Source organism: Staurois parvus, unplaced genomic scaffold (genome assembly GCF_062004578.1).
Source record: "Staurois parvus isolate SC_StPar_1 unplaced genomic scaffold, SC_StPar_1.0 ptg000004l, whole genome shotgun sequence".
Lineage (NCBI taxonomy): Eukaryota > Metazoa > Chordata > Amphibia > Anura > Ranidae > Staurois > Staurois parvus.
In genome coordinates, this window is record NW_028317800.1 from 2,819,900 (window position 1) to 2,839,888 (window position 19,989).

Below are 19,989 nucleotides of genomic sequence, written 5' to 3' on the forward strand. Positions count from 1 at the left end.
CGCAAAACCATTGCAGCATTTAAAACAAATCCGACACTGCATATATTGCAAAAAGCGCTCTGGTCATGAAGGGGGTTTAAGGGCCCAGTAAGCAAAGGGTTAATCAGGGCCACAGTGTATCGTCATAATCACAATCATAGCCTTAGGTCAGTGGTGGGCAACCTTTTCAACTGAGCCAAATCTCGCCAAAACCACGATTAAAATTTATTTTGAGAGCCACATTTTTAAAACTGAAAATACATCCCCCATATAGTAATTCATCCCCCCTATAGTAATTCATCCCCCCTATAGTAATTCATCCCCCCTATAGTAATTCATCCCCATATTGTGTCAATTCACTTACCTGTACTCCGCGCGTTCCTCTCGCCGTGTTCCCGCGCAGTTCTGGTCTTCAGGGCGGACTGTGAGAGGAGAGGAGTTCGTCACGCTGCCCCGCCTACATCCTGACAGCCAATGTTTGCCACGCTCCGCGGGCCGGATTATAAGGTCCGCCGGGCCGTAGTTTGCCCATTGCTAGGCTAGCTGCAGAGTCCTGACTTTTGGGGCGGCCGCCCGAGAGGAGGGAGGGGAGCGGGCGCCCGGCACACAGAAGAGCTGCATTAACCTCCCTGGCGGTATGATTCCTTCCGATTTTTTGTGCTGAAAGCGGTACCATTTTTTCGCATGGAAATAGTTTTTTATTGTAGGCTGTAATTTTTAGGAAAATTTCCCCACAAATCATTATCACTCAATTCTGCAAGTGGTTCTGATTTGCTATCGCTGTTATCTAGCCGGTCTAAAACCGCTTTTGACCTAAAGGGACGCTTTTTGGACGCCATGGACTTTTCTGAGTTTCCAGGCAGAAAGAACAGACAAAATGCAGGCAGGGCGCAGGACAAAGCACTAGGGACAATATGTATGTGAAATGGGATGAAACAGCAATGTTTTACTATTGAAAATTGAAAAAAAAAAAAAAGACATTTTTTAAATTTTTTAAATTTCCCGCCGCCGGCGGCGCCCGTACGTCCCGACGTCACGGGGACCGGAACACAGAAGCCGGATGCCGGCAGCGGCCGGAGGAGATGGCCGGGGACGCTGCAGGGGACACATCGCGGGAACGAAGGACAAGGTAAGTGCTGCAGGGACCCCCAGAGCAGCGCCGCATGGTAAGCCTGAGTGTAGCTCGTGGTATAGAAATTCTACCACGAGCTACACTCGGGAAAACCGCCAGGGAGGTTAAAAGAGCCGCGGCTTGCCGACCACTGAGCTATGGCAACCCTATTGCCTGTCACCTGGTGGGCAGTGTGCTCCGGAGCCGCAGCAAAGGTGAAAAAGAGCCGCATGCGGCTCTGGAGCCGCGGGTTGCCGACACCCGGTCTAGTGCCAGGTTTCTAGCATTTGCACACTAATGTCCTACATTTGAATTGGATGTTGTTCATGCTATACAAGCAGGGGCGGACTGACCATTTGGAAACTCGGGCACTGCCCGAGGGCCTGGGGCCAGTAGGGGGCCCCATGAGATGCCCCTGGTATCCTTTTCATAGGCTTTTTTGAGTTTGGGCAAGGACACAGGGGCCCCATGATCCCCTATTGAGGGTTTGGGGTCAGTAGGGGGCCCCATGAGATGCCCCTGGTACCTTTTTCATAGGCTTTTTTGAGTTTGGGCAAAGGACACAGGGGCCCCATGATCCCCTATTGCCCGGGGGCCCCATGAGTTGTCAGTCCGCCTCTGTATACAAGTATGTCTCATTGATGTCTGTGGGGCATTATTGCTAAGATGCGGGTCGCACTAGATTTTTACTGGCCAGGCGGCAGGCTTTACAGGAGCCCACAGCCCTAAAGGGAGATAAGTACTGACCCTGAGGGAGGAGTAGACCTAGTGATGTGTTGATTTTCATCTGGTGACCTAACCACTAACACACCTCCTTTATCAGAGTGTCTACACTGCTGCAGAAGGAACACGGGGCACCTTTGGACAGCAGCATTGGCAGTCTAGTTGGAGAGGAGTGTTAGATGAACTAGCAGATTTAGATACACTAACAAATTGAAGTTGAACTCCAGCTCACATTGCAGTTACACAAGAAGATACAGTAACAATTTTTTTTTCTAATGGGATAAAGGTTTTACATAAAAGCTGATCATTATAAACCCGTCAGTAGTAAATGGTTTGTCATAACACTCTATAAACTAATGAATTTGTAGGAGAAATTAAAAAAAAACAATATATCACCGCGCTACCACACCTTAAATACCCATTAATATGTGTCCACTCACACTGTATTCACTTCATGATAAATAAAATGAAAAATAAAAAACAAGCAAAAAACTAAGTGAAATCTTGTTGTTGCCTACCACTGCAATGTGTTCCCACACCAACAAACAATGAAAATCAATAAAAGTGCAGCGTAACAATTCAATAGCATACAATACATAAATACAAACTAAAATACCATTAATATAATAGCATAAATGTGAAATTAGTGCTCTTAATCAATCTGTGACAAAAAAAAAACCCAACATTTCTGTGAGAAAATCAGGGGAAAAAGTCTGTAAAAGTCCACACATTAATTTTAATGTGACGCCATCTTGCATCAGTGATTATGTAAATTATCCTTGCAATCCACCTCTGTGCACTTTCACTTGCCTCCTCCGCTGGCTGTTACCTTCACACCATGACCCACCTATCAGTAATGGTCAGAAAACGCTTTCCCATATATTGGACAAAAATCTCTCATAGCGTAATATGCTTCCACTAAGAATTCCTTTATTATATAGGTTAAAATGATACTCCAAAAACAAGTGCACTCTCCATTCAGTGCACTGAATCTAATGCATCAGAAACTTTTAAGACTATCTTCAATGTGGACATCCACAGGAGAGGTATGGTAAAATAGCAACTCTCATATTACCGGGCACGCTGACGTCACATGAGTGTCACGTGTACCAGTCTGATGTGTTTCGTCACTCCGCACAGGGACTTCCTCAAAGGGACCTCATAGGGTTGAACTAGCAGATTTAGATACACTAACAAATTGAAGTTTCACACTGCAGTTACACAAGAAGTTACAGTAACAGTTTTTTTTTCTAATGGGATAAAGGTTTTACATAAATAAATAATATCTGATCATTATAAACCTCTGTCCATTGTACATGGTTTGTTTCAACACTCTAAACTACTACATTTGTAGGAGAGCTTGTTCTGTTGAAAAACAAAAGACTTACTGGATGGATCACCAAATGAACATAAAGGAAAAAAGTCTAAAAAAGTATACTAATGCAGCCATCACATCTAAGAATTGGGAAGCTGCTGTATAATACATTTATTTTTTGTAAATGGGGTGGGGTTTGGGGTTGACTAATACATTGTTTGTGAAAACAAATGATAAAGGGCCTTGGCCATTTTTCATCCAGTAAGTGCAAAAAAAAAACAAAAAAAAAAAACAGTGCTGCTACCCATGAGTATTGTATTAATAGAGCTCATGGGTGCTTGATCTGCAGTTGTACATCTGAAAGTAATAGTCCATAAAGATGATATGCACAACTGGCGTTGCTCTAAAATCCTGCTTTTATTCAGAAAATCACAGTGTACAATACGTAAATGCAGTCAGTTGACGTGTTTCAGCCTTCACGGCCTTAATCATGCCTTAAATCTTTTTCATCCAGCCAGCTGTGATTTTAATTCAGATTAAAGTGGAACTTTATTCAGAAAATTTACTCCTGCTAGATCACTTCAGGTTGGCCCCTTATGCAGGTGTAACTATGTAAAATAAGTGCCTATACTGTTTTAAAATCCAGTGATACACTCTCACCCTGCTCTGCACATGCTCAGTTGATCTCCATTTTTAGGCACTGCTGAATCTGTAGAGGCTGATCTGCTGACAGCCTTAAAGTGGGATTAAACCCTTCCTAACCTAGACAGCCAAGGAAGCTGCTTCTCGTTGATTTGATTAGATTAGATTGTACACCCCTTGAGGGTTAGGGACTGATGTGAATGTACAATATATATGTAAAGCGCTGAGTAAATTGATGCCGCTATAAAAGTACCTGTAATAATAATAATTTGTAACTGCTATGGTGCTGCACATGTGATCAGTTATGATTGCAGCCATTTGACAGTTTGGTTGAGGACACAAGCAAAATGTTACAGTTTCAAATTCCGGGTTCCAGGGATGTAACTGTTTTTTAAACCGTCAAATTGATGGATTTATGCAGGCCATAAACGGTTCGTGTATCGGCCTAAAAAGAAAAAATCGGTCATTCTGTTGCCACCAAAGATTGCGAAAATCGGCCATTTTCCGCACATTTTCCAGCATGACGACCGATAAAAGAAATTAGGAGGAACCGCGAAAATCGGCCGATGACATTGCCCCACTAATGGTGCGAAAATCGGCTGATTATTCTTTCGGATGAAAAATTGACCGATAAACGTACCGTCTATGGCCTGCATTAGTTCTGCATTATGATTTACTGCTGCTCAGGAGTTCTGGGCTTCAGCAAAATGGCAGCTTCAAGCAAGAAGAAACAGGAGCAACACTGGAGGCAATTTACAGCACGCAGTCATTTTGGTAGCATAATTACTAGTGTAGAATGTATGTTCTTTGCTAAAGAACATTCTTTTTTATCAAGTTGTTATGGGTAAAGTTCTGCTTTATGTAATAAGTGGATCTTCATCCATAACATAACATCATGTGTGGATTTTGGCAATGACAACACACATTTACATTTTGTAAGTAGATTCTCAATAAAAATGAATGCAGTGTTCAGTTTAGGCCTTTTCCCATGTGTTTCACATTACATTAGTATACAATAAAATGTATCATCTTTCTTTGTCATAAGCTGCTTGGTAAAGTTTGCTCTGCTGAGCAAGTTAAAGTAGTTTTCCATGTGGCAAATCTTTTCTTCCTGCCATTTTTCTATTTTAAAACTACTTTGACATACAAGCATATATAAGATTTGTCAGCTTACTTCATCTCAGGAAAAAACTGACAGATCTTTGATTGTGTAAAGCATTACCTGCTGGGATTTAGGCACACTGCAAGAGTTTGGCAGAAGGGGAAGGGTCAGTAGAGAGACATATCCATTGTCAAGCAAGAGCAAACTAATGTTTCCTATTGTCTCCTTGAGAGTGAAAAAGCCTTTCAGTACTTAAAGATTAAACTAATCTGTTCTTCCTGTTGCAGCCAAACGGAACAGTTGAAACGCGAGCAATAGCAAGGCTAGCCACACACCCTCTGTTGAAGCAGAAAATATCTACTATCAAAGGTAAGCTAGCGAAAGAGAATTCTTTAAAGTTAAAATACATTTTCAATCATCTTTATTAAAGGCAAATATAGTGCAGTATTTTGCTGCTTAACCACTTGTCGTCCGGCTGCTGCTGCTATGTAAACGGCCAGACGGTGGCAGTCCAGGGGCGGGTTGCCATTCATAAACGGCGCCCGCCATTTTGGACTGTGTGTGCTCCCTGGGAGTGCTCAACACCGCGATCCGATGCCCGCTGTGTCCTCCAGACACACTGAAACGCCAATCGTTGTACAGGACCTCTGTGCAAGGTCGCGATCATGTGATCACTGATTGGCCAATCAGTGATCACATGCAGAGTAGTAAGCAAGATGTCCCTTCCTCACATCATTGCTTACTATGTGTGAAATCTGTGAATGATCACAAAGGTCACGTGTGCACATGATGCAGGGGGGTCTATTCACAACAGCCTTGTACCATGTGACAAGCTGTGACCAATCACAGCTCACACAGTATTTCTCAATGGCTGCAAGAATGAGAGAAGGAGAAATGATTGCTTTTACAGCCTTTATGGGTGGAAAAGCAATCAGTGTAAAAAAAAAATAAAAAATCTCCATCACCCCCCACAAGTAGTACAGTGTCACCATGGTGACACTGTACTGCTAGGGTGACAAAACATAAATAATAATATAAAAAAAAAATTAATTATTTTTGGTTATAAACTAATTTGGGATTTTTTTTTTTTTTTTACTAAAAAGATAACTGAATAAATTTTGGCCAAGATTAATGATGAAATATTATTTATTTGCAAAATTTTATAAGAAAAACACTTTTTCAACATTTTTGGACTTTCATTTATATAGCAAAAAAATAAGAATCCCAGTGGTGAATAAATACCACCAAAATAAAGCTTTATCTGTCTCCAATACAATGCTAAAAAATTCATATGGGTACAGTGTTGCATGACCGCACAATTGTCATTCAAACTGTGATAGCACTGAAAGCTGAAAATTGGCCTGGACAGGAAGGGGGTGAAAGTGTCTGGACTTGAAGTGGCTAAAGTTGCTCAGTAAATAATTATTGTGCATAGCAAGTGCTAAATCTAACTCAGGATATTTTATGGACAATCTCTGAAAGCCGATGCATTCACAGCTGTCAGAATGCCCAATCGGCTGATGTATCTGATTAGATGAAGCTGCCATTTGGTTGAAAATCTTCACTTTTCCCCTTTTTTTATTTTTTTAACAGCAGAGCCACCCATGGAGAAAAATTAAGCCAGTTCATCAGGATCCAGCCAAAATTTGCATAGTGTATGGCCAGCTTTAGTCATCTACCATTATTCTTACTAACAAAAAAATGCCATGCAAAGTCTTCCCCAGTCTAGTACTGCCCAAAAGTATTACTGACAGGCTTAGAATAATGGTATAGACAAAATGTAAGAGAATCATTAGAGGTGGTATCTACTGATCTTCTCACAGTTAGGGCTCATGCAAAGTGGGATTAAAAAATACATACATAGCCATTTACAGGTGTATTAGAAGAGGAGCAGTACTGTAACATAAATTTGTATGAATGCGCTGTGGAACTCTTGAATAATAAAAAAGTGTAAAACGTCTTTGATAGTGACGTTTAAAGTGCAAAAGGTGACATATAATAAATAGACTATAAAATCACCAAAATAATAATAAAACGTCCAATAATAACATAGGTGAAATCTGTGACTCCCGTGACTGTGAATGAGTCTGGCAAACCAGCAGCAGGACAGGTGATCAGCGTGTCATCACTCTCCAGGTAACATTACTCATCCATCCTCAGGGGGTCACAATATAGGTGTCATAGATACTAAGCCATCCAGCAGGGAGACCTGAACACACGTCCTATGAACAGTTCATATTTATTATATGTCACTTTTTGCACTTTAAACGTCACTATCAAAGACATTTTACACTTGTTATTATTCAAGCGCTCCACAGCGCATTCATACGAATTTATGTTACAGTACTGCTCATGTTATCATTTTAATCACAACGCTGATTTGTTTGACAGATTTTACACCAAAGGTTCAGAGGTTATTCCTTTATGCTAGCTGCTCATTATTTATTTCCTAGCGCTCGTTTACACCCCCCCCCCTTTTATACCATTAGAAGAGGAGTGTTTACAGACATAAAAAAAATCACCAGTGCCTTCAGGAGTGGAGCTTTTGGGCAGAAAATACAATCTGTACATTGTATTTATGACATGTATTGCATAATAATGTGTTAATGTGAATGAACAACCGCCATGTAACACCATGAAAATGATATATAAATGGAGGACAGGTGGATGAATGATCACTTTTCATTCATGGACTACAGTTTCTGTAAATCGAGGAGAGGGAAGAAATGGCAGGCATAGTGGGCACTCTTGATGAATGCCTGTTACAGGTTTCTTAACTCTTTCAACCCCCACAGCATCAGAAGATTACCGCTGCTGGGGTAGCGGGGATAAGTGGACTGAAGATTTTACCTAACGCAGCAGCAATCAGCACAAGCGACACATTGCACTGAGAATAAGTATTGTCCCTTGTACTGATTTTTTTATTAAACTTTGGTTTTGAATCAGTATGTGCAGAATAATTCTGATTGATAGCTGTGGGTTAATGCATGCTGCATGTAGCATTTTACTTAATACATCTGCTAGTATGGTGTACTTTAATTTATGTAAATGTTTGTAAGTAATATTTAGATTTAGACCTCTACTAAGTAGATGCATTACTATTTGTAGATTTAGGTAGATCTGTTGGAAAGTTTAAGCATTTGTTAAAGTAATAAATCTAAATGTCTTTACTTGGCAGATTCAAGGCTTTTTCTTCCTCAGCCTTCTTCAGTGTCTATTTTTCATTTTTCTTTCCATTCATTATTTTGTTTTCTCCTAGTCCCTGTCGGTCATAACCTCTGTACTATTTTCCTGTCACGTACTGCTTGCTCCTCTGTGGAATTTTCTTGTATGCATAGTTATTGAATGCCTGCTCAATTTATGGTCCATATTCAACTCTCTTTCCTTTCTTTTTTTACTTTCCAATTATGTCTATGATTAGATCAGCTTGATTCTTATGATACTGCATTATAGTTTCCTTTCTTGTCAATTGACTTCACTGGAAGTATGTTCTGATTTCATTTTCTCATTTTACAGTCCATACACAATATTTATTTTATTTATTCTAACATACATTAGATACACATGGCCATTCTAGGGCAGGATAGCTCAGGCAGTGTTACATTTTCTATAAATGATACAGATATCCATAATTTTTTTCTTTATAACTCAGACCTGCAGAAATAATGTGCATAAATCACGTTAGCCAAACCAAGAATGTTGTGGGGTTTTTCTTTTTTATTTTACTATACTTATGACTGTAAGAGACATTTTGACCTTAAATACAATAACTATTTTAACATGGAGATGTTTTTCCTGAAGTAGTAGTGGGAGTTTCAGAAAGGGTATGTTCTACTAGGAACAAAGCATTTGTGTGAAGGTAAAATGAGACTACATTAAAGCAAAAATCTAGTCTGCACTGTGGTGTATAGAACTTAACTTCTTGCACATTATAGCACAATTTCAGGTTTTCAGATAATTTGGCAGGTAAACAAGTAATACAGTATATATTTAAACTGCCTGCTTAGCACTTTGCCTTTGGTTGATTTGTTCTACAGAAGTATACAGTGGTTGCAGCATCATAATATATAATTGTATGTTAATGTGTCATTATGTGTATAAACCCTACCAATCTTTATTTTAGATGCTGTCAAAGCTTTTAAAGAAGCCAGAAAAATTGCTGTGGAGCAGGAGGCTAAAACTGAAGAAACAAACAAGCGTGATGAGGCTGTAGAAATTGTGAGAACAGACAAAAATAAACAGAAGAAAACAAAACGGAACCAAAAAGCAGAAGACTCAAAAAGAGCAGAGGACAAATCTTTAGACAATCCTCCATGTGAAACACTACATAAAGAGACTGATTTTGTTGCTAGCAATCAGCGACATGAGGAGAACATTCTTGATTCTCAAAATGGTCTTAAGCAAACTTCACCCACAGTACCTAATGCTGAAAGGAAAATAGTAGAGGGTGTCCCAGAGAAGCCAGCATCAGTCACAGTTCCTAAAGTATTGGCTGAAAAGAAACCAGTGGTAGGTGTTCCAGAAAAGCAAATGTTAGAAAATAAAATTGAGAACAAAAGTAGACTTGTAAAGAAAACTCCAGTACGTGAATCTGGCTCTGACTCCAGTGATATTGAGGACTCTGATAACGAAGACAAGGAGTATTTTGATGACAGTACAGAAGAAAGGTTTTATAAACAGAGCTCTGGTTTTGAAGACAGTGATAGTGACAATGAGGATGACTTCTTTATAGGAAAAGTGAGACGAACAAAGAAAAAAAAGTCAAGCAAAAAACCTCCTGCAGATAAAGTTGAAGAGAACCTTCCAGCAGAAACCACAACACCCTCAGCTGGAGGTATGGAGAGTCAGAAAGGCAATCCAGCTCCCAAGACTGTAAAATTGGAGTCTGTTTTTTGTACTTCCTTATCAAACACAAAACAAAAATCTTCATTTGTGAAGAGGTAAGTTACAGTATTATCAGTGAATTTAAAGAATAAGGTATATTGGTTCTATAGTACTTATTTCTTACAAAATTACATAACATGGGTAATGGCTATATACAGTAACACTTTTTTGTAGTTGTCCTGAAAGCAATATGAACATATCTTGCCTTGTTAATGATAATATATTCTGTTCCTGGCCATCATTAATTGTGCATGAACACGCCCAAACACACCATGTCTGAATACATATCATCTCACTGCTCTTGGTGCAAAATACATCATCAAAAACGCAATGTAACTAGTTCTGTCAGTGAACAATTGTACCTGTTTATACCCAAACGTATGTGCTTTCAGTAGTATAAGGAGACATTGAGCTGTGGCTGCACTTAATAGTAACTTGCAGAGTGCTATATTCTCATATTCATAAAAGCAGTATTTGTCAGCTTTGTTGCCTTTTTTTAACCACCTTTCACCCCCTTCAATACCAGGCCATTTTTCAGTTTCCATCACTGTGATACTTTAAATAAAAATCACTTAACTTATACGACAGTATACCCTAATGTACTTTACATCATTTTTTGAGACTGCACTTTCTTTTAGTGGTATTTAATAATTACTTATTTTCTGTTATGAAACACAGCATATAAAATACCTGGGCAATATGAAACCCCAAAAATTACCTCGTTTTGGAAAGTAGACATCATAAGTTGGTCTTTTGCCACAATTTTTTGGAAATGAAGAAACATGCGGGTTTTGAGGGGATTAAAACATATAGCTTGGTAATCTTACACTAGATACATTAAATGTACAGGGCATACACAGAGATTAGGAGGTAAAGGGGTTAATGTACGGGTCACAATCAGTGGGAGGATGGAGATAAAATGGTTAATGTACAGGATAAAGTAGGTAAGTGCTTACTATACAGTTCAGATCAAAGACAGGATGGGACTGACTTATACATGAAAGAGATAAATGACTTTAGAGTTGGCTTTTAATATTGTTGGCACTGGTGCTGGCTGGTAGGAGGCTTTCTTTCCTCTCACATACTGATCAGTGTGTGTGAGAGTGAAGAGTGCTTCCAGATCACCTGCCAGTAAGTGAGACCTGGCTGCTTAACAACAGCCTTTTTGTACATTCTGTGATAATGTGATTGGTCATAGCAATCACGTTGTACAGAGCCACTCTCATTTGTCCTGTGCCTTTTGCTTGCAATCTGCTGTGTCCAATCACAGTGCAATCACAGAACTCTGTGTGCAGGTATGCACAGGAGCGCATAATGGTACAGGGAGTTGACCTGTCCTATATGTATATTGGCAGTATGGGGGTTTCATTTCTGACCTCCTTCTAAAAAATGCCAAATGCCTGGTTTTTCTACGGATCCTTGGTTTTTTGCTGATCCAGAACAAGTATTAATAGCAGAAAAGTCAATGTCGCTAGTCCTCATTTGCATACTCAATCTAGGATAGTCATTTAGTATCCAAGCCAGAGATATCCAGAATGACAACCAGGCAAATTGAGAAGTCAGCAATGGAAGCCTCCAAGGTTTTCTATAATTTCACTTAATATCATCTTTTATTTTCTTTTGTTTTTATTTCTTTAATTTTGTCTTTAATTCTCTCTGTTGCACTATTACTTGCTGTAATTATTATGGAGAGGTTATTCAAAACTTTGAAAGCCACATTGAGCAGACAAATTTAGCAGCCAAAAGGTACTCTAATACTTGTGCTTCCATTGTCAACAGTAGAAAAGGTGAAACAATGTTAGATACTAGCTGTACTGAACAGCCAAAATAAATAGCAGAAAAATGAGTACAGGGGACATAACTTATGCAGGCCATAGATGGGTCGAAAATCGGCCGATTTTTCGTCCGGAAGAAAAATCTACCGATTATCTTATCGTTAGTGGACGATTTCGTCGGCCGTTTTTCGTGTATTTTGGCCTTTCAGATTATCGGTGATGTTGGAAAATTTTTGGAAAACGCCCGACTTTATCCTCATTGATGGTCAAAAACGGACGATCGTTTTCCGAAAATTTTATGCGCATGTGCAGTGACCTGGAAAGAGAAGTTTGCAGCGTACAAAGTTTCGTTTCCGGTACAAATTAAAAATAAAAATGACATCATTTCCCGTTATAGGTTACTCATTAATCGGCCGATTTTCGTAATAATTGGTGGTCAGGTAAGTTTTTTAGACCGACCGATAGTTCGTTAATCGACCGAAAATCGGCCGAATTACGATACATCTATGGCCTGCATTACAGTCCGTAGGATGTGTCCCTTGTGCTGATGCCTCTTCTTGGGCTTTAAGGCATGTCTTTTGACACACTTGTAACATTACCATATTAACATATGATATTTTCTTTCAGAGAGCCAAAATTACCTCCTTTAAGGAATAAGAAAGCAGGTATGTTGCATGCTGTTTTTTTCTTGATATGTACACTACGATTTTCTGAGGCTACCAGAATAATTCTAATGCAGGTTCCTCACAACCATTGTAACATTTGGGTGTTCTGTACACAGTAAAACATTAAATCTGAGCTTTTGTCTATCTTAAAAACGGGTGGAGCATGTAACATGTTCCCAAAGGTGGACTTATTCTTTAAAGACTACCCTAACTCACTTTTCTCCTTAACTGCCTGTCGAATAGAAACATTACTTAGTGGCTCTAAAGGCAGAAGGTGTGTTACCTTAATGCATTCTCTGCATTGAGGTAAAAAACGTTCTGCATTTAGCTCTCCAGCCCCCCTCCCTTATACATACCTGTGCTCGATCTCGATCCAGTGATGTTCACGAGTGCAGAGGTTCTCTAGGGTATCCCTCTCCTTATTGGCTCAGACAGAGCAACTGGAGCCATTGGCTCTTGCTGCTGCCAATCACAGGCAGTGAGGAGGGAGAGTAGGTGGGCGGATGCTCGCCCTACTATATGTGTCTTACGGACACACACAGCTGGCTCCGAAGCAAGCCTGCGTGAGTGCCCCCATAGCAAGTGGCTTTCTATGGGAGCACTCGGCAGCATAGAGGGAGGAAACAGGAGCACCGGCGGGGGGGCGTGAGAAGAGAAGGATAGGTGCTTCTTTGTGGAAAACTATGAAGCACCTATAAAGAAGACACCCATACATCTGTTTGTTGGGGGGTTTTTTTGGGCGGGGGGGGGGGGTTACAAGTTCATGTTGTTGGCTCAATTTAAAAAAAGAAATGGAAATAAGGAGATAATTATATAATAGACAAGAAAAGTTCCCCTTAACAGACATATATGTCATCAGGGAATATCAATTCTATTACATGGTATCAGTGTGCAAAAAGAAATATCTTTATTATTAATTTAAAACATTTAAATACCTGTATCATAGTAACATCACAAAATAGTTCAAAGTGTTCTTCAAAAAATCCTCAAATAATTAATCCAATGCAGGCAGGATCTTAGATATAAAATAAGAAATTTGCAGGGTGTGCGAGCCACCCCAGTAAATGTACCCATAAAATAATTATTTGATTCTCAATTCCTTTAAGGAATCATCCTGGGTATATTGGCTGTCCTGGCATACATTGACAACCGATAGCACAAATGTGAAGTGCTTCAATATATAGTAGTTATTGAGACTAAATGGGTATCATGCAAAAACACTGATTTCCAGATATTTATGTCAACTGCATTGAGAACTGATTATTTGTACTGCTCATCATATCTTATATACATTGCATCCCAAGCTATTAATATGTCCCCTAGTATTTTGTAAGTTCAGGCAAGAATGAGGCAAGGTGCATGCTCATAAGCCATGGATATTAGCAGGTTATACACCATTGCTATAGTTAACTAATCTCAACCAAAGACACATGATGCCTTTTAATACCCCAATATACATTATATGTTATAAATACATGATAAAACTCATATGTCACCTCAGAAAAATTTATTTTTCTTGTTTTGTATACAGATAACGTGTAATAGAACTGATATTCCCTGGTAGACATATCTCCAATAAAGGGAACAGTTCTTGACTATTGTATATTTTCAGAAGTTGACTAGTCCCCCTTCAGTCTGAAATTAACGAAAGATATGAAAACAATCAAATATCATGTTAGCCCAAACAGACTTTGTTGGGTTAAGTAACAGAGGAAGAAGACAAGAGTACCTCAAAGTGTAAAATTTTAGTGACTTTAATAGGAAAAAAAGTTAGGCAACTCACTTGATGAAGTAAAATAACAGGCTTATCAATATAACCAGTGGTAACGTGACCGTCAGTTCACAGAGAGTGGGCGCTGTGGAGAACCGGGTATGCACCTGGCATAGAGCGATGAAGCCAGCCAGGCACCTCAAAGTCACTAATGTTTTACACTTAGATGCGCTGTTTTCTTCTTCCTCTGTTACTTATAGTATTTCAGAACCAGTTTTTGCTCATACCTACAGTATGCCTGCAGTGGATGGACTTTTACTTCACCCAATATTCCATACCGGGCTTCCTTATAAATCTCCTAACTAGCATGGCCAGACAGGTCATTAGAATGAGTGTGGAAGTGAATTCTTAGCACAATTTTCAATTGAAGCAGTCTACTACCAGGGAAGCAGATTCACCGAGGGTAGGGGCATATTTCAAAGACAGTTACCATGAAAAATGTGCTGTTACTTCACTTCTGTTCTCTAACACAGAAAATGTATATACTTGGGTCATATGTAGAGGCCAATAGGTTTCCACAATATTAGGATCTATTTACAGAGATGTGTTAATTATTTTATTTGATGACTACTGTTTCCTAAAACTGTTCAATTCAAAAACAGAAATATCACTTTGTATGGAATACAGTGTTAGAAAATAACTATTAATAACTATGAATTGGTAAAAAAGAAATCACTTGCATTTTGTCACATACAGTCATGGCCAAAAATATTGGCACCCCTGCACTTCTGTCAGATATTGCACCACTTGTTGAAATTGTTGAAATTACAAATGGTTTAGGCATTCTCATGTTTATTTCTTTTGTTTGTATTGGTATGACACAAAAAAGTGGAGAAACAAAAAGCCAAATCTGACACATTCCACGCAAAACCCCAAAAATGGACTGGGCAAAATCATTGGCACCTTCTCAAATGATAAGAAATAATTGCATTCCATGTTTGTGATGCTTCTGTACTTTGTAATTGAACTCACCTGTATCAATTAACAGGTGCTGATAATGTAGAAATCACACCGGCAACCAGTTAAAATGGTGACAAATTGACTCAATCTTTTTGTTGTGTGTCTCTGTGTGCCATATGGAGCATGGAGAAGAGAAAGAACAGGAGAGAATTGTCTGAGGATTTGAGAACAAAAATTGTGGAAAAGCGTAGACAAGGTTAGAAGTCTATGTCCAGAAATCTTAATGTTCCTGTGTCCACTGTGCGCAACATTGTCTAGAAGTTTACAGCCCATGGCACTGTAGCTAATCTCCCTGGACATGGACGAAAGAGAAAAATTGATCAAAGATTGCAACGAAAGATTGTTCAAATGGTGAATAAAGAAACTCGATCAACTTCCAGACAAATTCAAGCTGACCTTCAGGCACAGGGTACAACCGTGTCAACTCTCACTATATGTCACCATCTGAATGAAAAGGGACACTATGGTAAGAGACCCAGGAGGACCCCACTGCTGACACAGAAACAGAAAAGCCAGATTGGAGTTTGCCAAAACTTACCTGAGGAAGCCTAAATCCTTTTGAGAGAATGTACTGTGGACAGACGAAATAAAAGTACAGCTTTTTTGGTAAAGCTTATCATTCTGTTTTCAAAAAAAGAAATGTGACCTTTAAAGAAAAGAATACAGTCCACATGGCGGGGGTTCACTGATGTTTTTGGGTTGCTTTCCTGCTTCATGCACTGGATGTCTTGACTTTGTACATGAATATGAAATCTGAAGACCACCAAAGAATTCTGGAATGCACTGGCTCCAGTGTCAGGTCATGGGTCTTACAGCAGGACAATGACCCAAAACACACGTCAGAAGCACCCAGAAATGGTTTCAGACAAAGCGCTGGAGAGTTCTGAACTGGCCAGCAATGAGACCAGATCCAAATCCCATAAAGCACCTGTGGAGAGATCTCAAAACAGCAGTTGTGAAAAGGAACCCTTCCAATCTGAGAGATCTGGAGCAGTTGGCGAAAGAAGAGTGGTCCAAAATTCCACTAGAGATGTGTAATAAACTCATTGATGGTTACAGGAAGCGATTGATTTCCATTATTTTTTACAATTTATTTTTCAATAAATTGAGGGTGCCAATAATTTTTCCTTTCCATTTTGGGGGTTTTGTGTGGAATGTGTTAGATTTGGCTTTTTGTTTCTCCACTTTTTGTGTCATACCAATACAAACCAAAGATATAAACATGAGAATGCCTGAACATTTATAATTGCAACAATTTTCTGGGTGAAGTGGTGCATTATCTGACAGAAATGCAGGGGTGCCATTATATTTGGCCATGACTGTATAAGAAAAAAGCAGCTAATGTGTAAAAGCTAGGGCATTCTTCAAATGCTTTACATAAAGTAATGTTCTTGTTTAGTTTTTCAACAGGCACCCAAATTGGTAAAGAAACCTCAAGCTGCCAGAAACAGCACGGTGAAGTCACAGAGTAAACCAGAGCCAGCTCTTCACCCTTCATGGGAAGCCAGCAGAAAACGCAAAGAGCAGTCTCAGATTGCCATATTCCAAGGAAAGAAAATTGTATTTGATGATTAGGTTTTATAATGAAGCTCCAGATAAGTTTTTTTCTGTGTTTTAGATAGTGGTGAACGGTTACAACCTCTCTTTCTGCTATCCATAGTGTCCCTATTGATGACACAAACCACTGTCATTGGTAAAAGAAGTAAATAAAAATCTCTTAAGTAGGGATCAACGAAAGCCTAAAAGAGTTTCTAATCCTTCTCCACACATTCTAAAACTAAAACAAGTAAATTAAAAAGCTGTAAATTTTATATAAAGTTACTGTCTATTTCCAGTAAATTATGTTATAATAACATTTTGTTTTTGTGTTTTTTTGTTTTTTTTTGTTTTGTTTTTTTTTACACAATGTATGTCAGGGCAATATAAAAACATATTCAGTACATCTCTGCAATACATACACATTTTCCCATGTTTTATTACTTTTAAGACCTTGCAGGCAGGACAGAAATTCAGTCAGCCCCTAATTTCTTGTTGTGGACTGACAGCACAGTGTCCTTGCTGCACTGAAATTGAAAGAGATGGCATCGGCCCTGCCCAGTCAAGGTGATGAGGAGGTGTTTTGTAGTTCAATGGAAGCTCTGGGGAGGGAGGGGGTTGGGGGGAAAATTAGATTCCTTAAGATAACACAGGCACAGGACACATAACAGCTCAGAATTTCTGACATGATCAACAGAATATTTTTGCACTTAGCGAACACATATAACAAAACACCTTTAACCACTTCAAGTCTGGACACTTTTACCCCCTTCCTGTCAAGGCCAATTTTCAGCTTTCAGTGCTATTACACTTTGAATGACAATTGCGTGGTCATGCAACACTGTACCTATATGAAGTTTTTATCATTTTTTTGAGACAGATAAAACATTATTTTGGTGGTATTTATTCACCACTGGGTGTTTTTATTTTTTTATTTTTTGCTATATTGTGAGTGAATTAATGTACGAGTTTTCCGAGGTACAAGTCGTTACTCGGTCGATTTTTTGCTTTGTTACGTGAGGAAAAAATTGAGGTACGAGCTTGAAACGCCACTGCTAGATGGCGTAGTGAGCATTGATGCCACAGCATCCCCCAGCCTCCAACACGCTCTCTCGTTCTCTTCACATGTTCACCTCGTAGAGTAAACACTGTGATTCGTTGTGCTCACGGTTTCTTGCTTTGTGCTTCGTGTTTTGTGTAAATTCCTTTTTCTAACATGTAACCATGTCTTCCAAGAAAGTGCTAGTGACAATGCTGAGAAGAGGAGGATGATGTCCATTGAATTAAAAACAATTGTGAAGCAGCAATTAAGTTTAGGGATACGTAGTGTACAGTAGTGATAGCAAAAAACGAGTCTTCCATCCTCCTCCGTCTATCTCGTCTACCCTCCACCTCCGCCAGCGTCTTCGTTAGCTCAAGTCTTCTCATCTCCAAGGTAAGTACACTGTATAAAACCTTATTATATCTTTACATACTCTTTCTATTATGTTTTTATACAATATTTGTTATTTAGAAATGTATTTTCCTTATTTAATAACATGAAACATAAAAATGTGGGGTGGCATTTTGAGGGTTGGAACGGATTAAGGGCATGTTAAGTATTTTCAATGGGGAAAATTGATTTGATGTGCGAGCCCATAAAGGCTGTAAAGGCAATAATTTTTCCTTCTCTCTGGCTGCATTCTTGCAGCCACTGAGAAATACTGTGCGAGCTGTGATTGGTCACAGCTTGTCACATGGTAGAAGGCTGTTGTTAATAGCCTTATACCGTGTGACCTTTGTGATCATTCACAGATTTCACACGTAGTAAGCAATGATGTCAGACGTGACATCTTGCTTACTACTCTGCATGTGATCACTGATTGGCCAATCAGTGATCACACGATCAGGACCTCACACAGGGGTCCCATACAACGATCAGTGTTCCACTGTGTCCGGAGGACACAGCGGGCACCGGATCGCGGTGCTGTGCGCTCCCAGGGAGCGCGCATAAGCAGGGAGCGGGGAGGCCATTTATAAACGGCCACCCGCCCCTGCACTGCTCCCATCTGGCCATTTATAAAAATGCGCCAGACGGGAAGTGGTTAATGTAAAATTGAAAGCTAAAACCTAGCTAATCTTAGCCCCCCCCCCCAAACACACACAATTTTATGCTGATTAATCTGTATTAGAAACCTGCTTCAGTCTAGATGCGTGATGTGGCTCCCCTGTGTCAGCTAGCAGTGGCTGTAGGGGAGAGGAGGGAGTGCCGACAAGGGAAGGGCTATAGGAACCTGAGTGATGTTGTTGAGCTCTTTCTCTTCTCCCCTGCAGCCGCTGAAACGGAAGATCATGTGACTGTACCAGAGAAGCCTGACAGTAGGGGAGATTCTACAACTTTCTTACTCAGATTAGTCAGCATAGGTGTTAGGAGGGGGAGAGAGCATTTTTAAGATTAGTTTGGGTTTAGCTTGGAATTCCACTTGAATTGTATATTTAACAGACCAAAAGGAAACACTAAAGTGGAACTGCACTGCACCTGAGTACTACAAACCAAAAATGCTATATAATTCATTGTTAATATTCAAAACAACCTCCCCCATCCATTTTTCTGAGAATATTTGTGTTTATTTTGTGACAAACACCATGGTTAGTTTGGTTGCCTTGCTGTGCTGAAGTTCCTGACTTGACTACACACAGAGCTCTTTTTGTTTAGTCCAGAGGCACCGTGGTTGGTTAAAAAAAATTACCATTTATAATGGACCCTGATGTGTGTACATGTGTGTTTTCTTCATGTAGCAGTATAATATGCTGAAACAATAACTTGATAATGACAATTGTGAAATTACCCCAAGGCCCTGTATGCACTGAAATCAAAAACAGATCTCTTATCACATGTTTTTTGACCTGCCGAGCACTCCCTGATGCTCAAAGAGAAAATATGTGTGGAGCCAAATTACTCAACTCAAACCCTTATGTTCTTCAGTGTTAGAGTTATGAGACACGACATCATCCCACATGATTGGGCTTCCTGCAACCATGTTCTTTGTGAGTCTAACAATGCCCTTACTTCAGCTCTAATTTTGATATGTTGAACACAGATTATGATGGAAATATTGAATGTTACTTTAAAAGCATTGGTTTGTAAAGCTTGCTGTGCACTCTGCTCTTCAGACTAGTGTTAAACCTTAATGCAGCTTTTGATTTTCAGCACTCCTAAAATAAAGATTGGTTGCACTTACTCTTCCAGACCCTGAGCTTATATGAACATGCCCTGACTGTCATGTAAGCTAACTAAACAATCTTGCCAAGTTGCACAAACTGATAGGAGTTAAAAGTTTAATTTTTTAGGGTCCTCAGGTTGTCCAGCTGGTCAAATTAAAAAGGCTTTTCCTGAGAACTGCACTTTTTATGAGTTCTAGAATGACAGCAAGCTGTCACTTTGGGTCCCAGAAAAATGGCACACTGACACGTCATGTAATCATGAAAACGACTAAGCAGCCCCATGATTCTGATGTTTTGCACACATTCATTTTAAACACGTGAA

General features: G+C 39.5%; 1 protein-coding gene across 1 annotated transcript in view; it reads left to right on the forward strand.

Moving 5' to 3' along the window:
• Positions 1–16,782, forward strand: part of SRFBP1 (serum response factor binding protein 1) — a 172,734-nt gene extending 155,952 nt beyond the window's left edge. Inside the window, exons 5-8 of the mRNA XM_089673637.1 lie at positions 5,160–5,241; positions 8,996–9,812; positions 12,159–12,196; positions 16,327–16,782. Of these exons, the coding sequence (XP_089529763.1) occupies positions 5,160–5,241; positions 8,996–9,812; positions 12,159–12,196; positions 16,327–16,502 (1,113 nt within the window). The 3' untranslated portion in view covers positions 16,503–16,782. The remainder of the gene's footprint in view (positions 1–5,159; positions 5,242–8,995; positions 9,813–12,158; positions 12,197–16,326) is intronic.
• Positions 16,783–19,989: the final 3,207 nt, after the last annotated feature.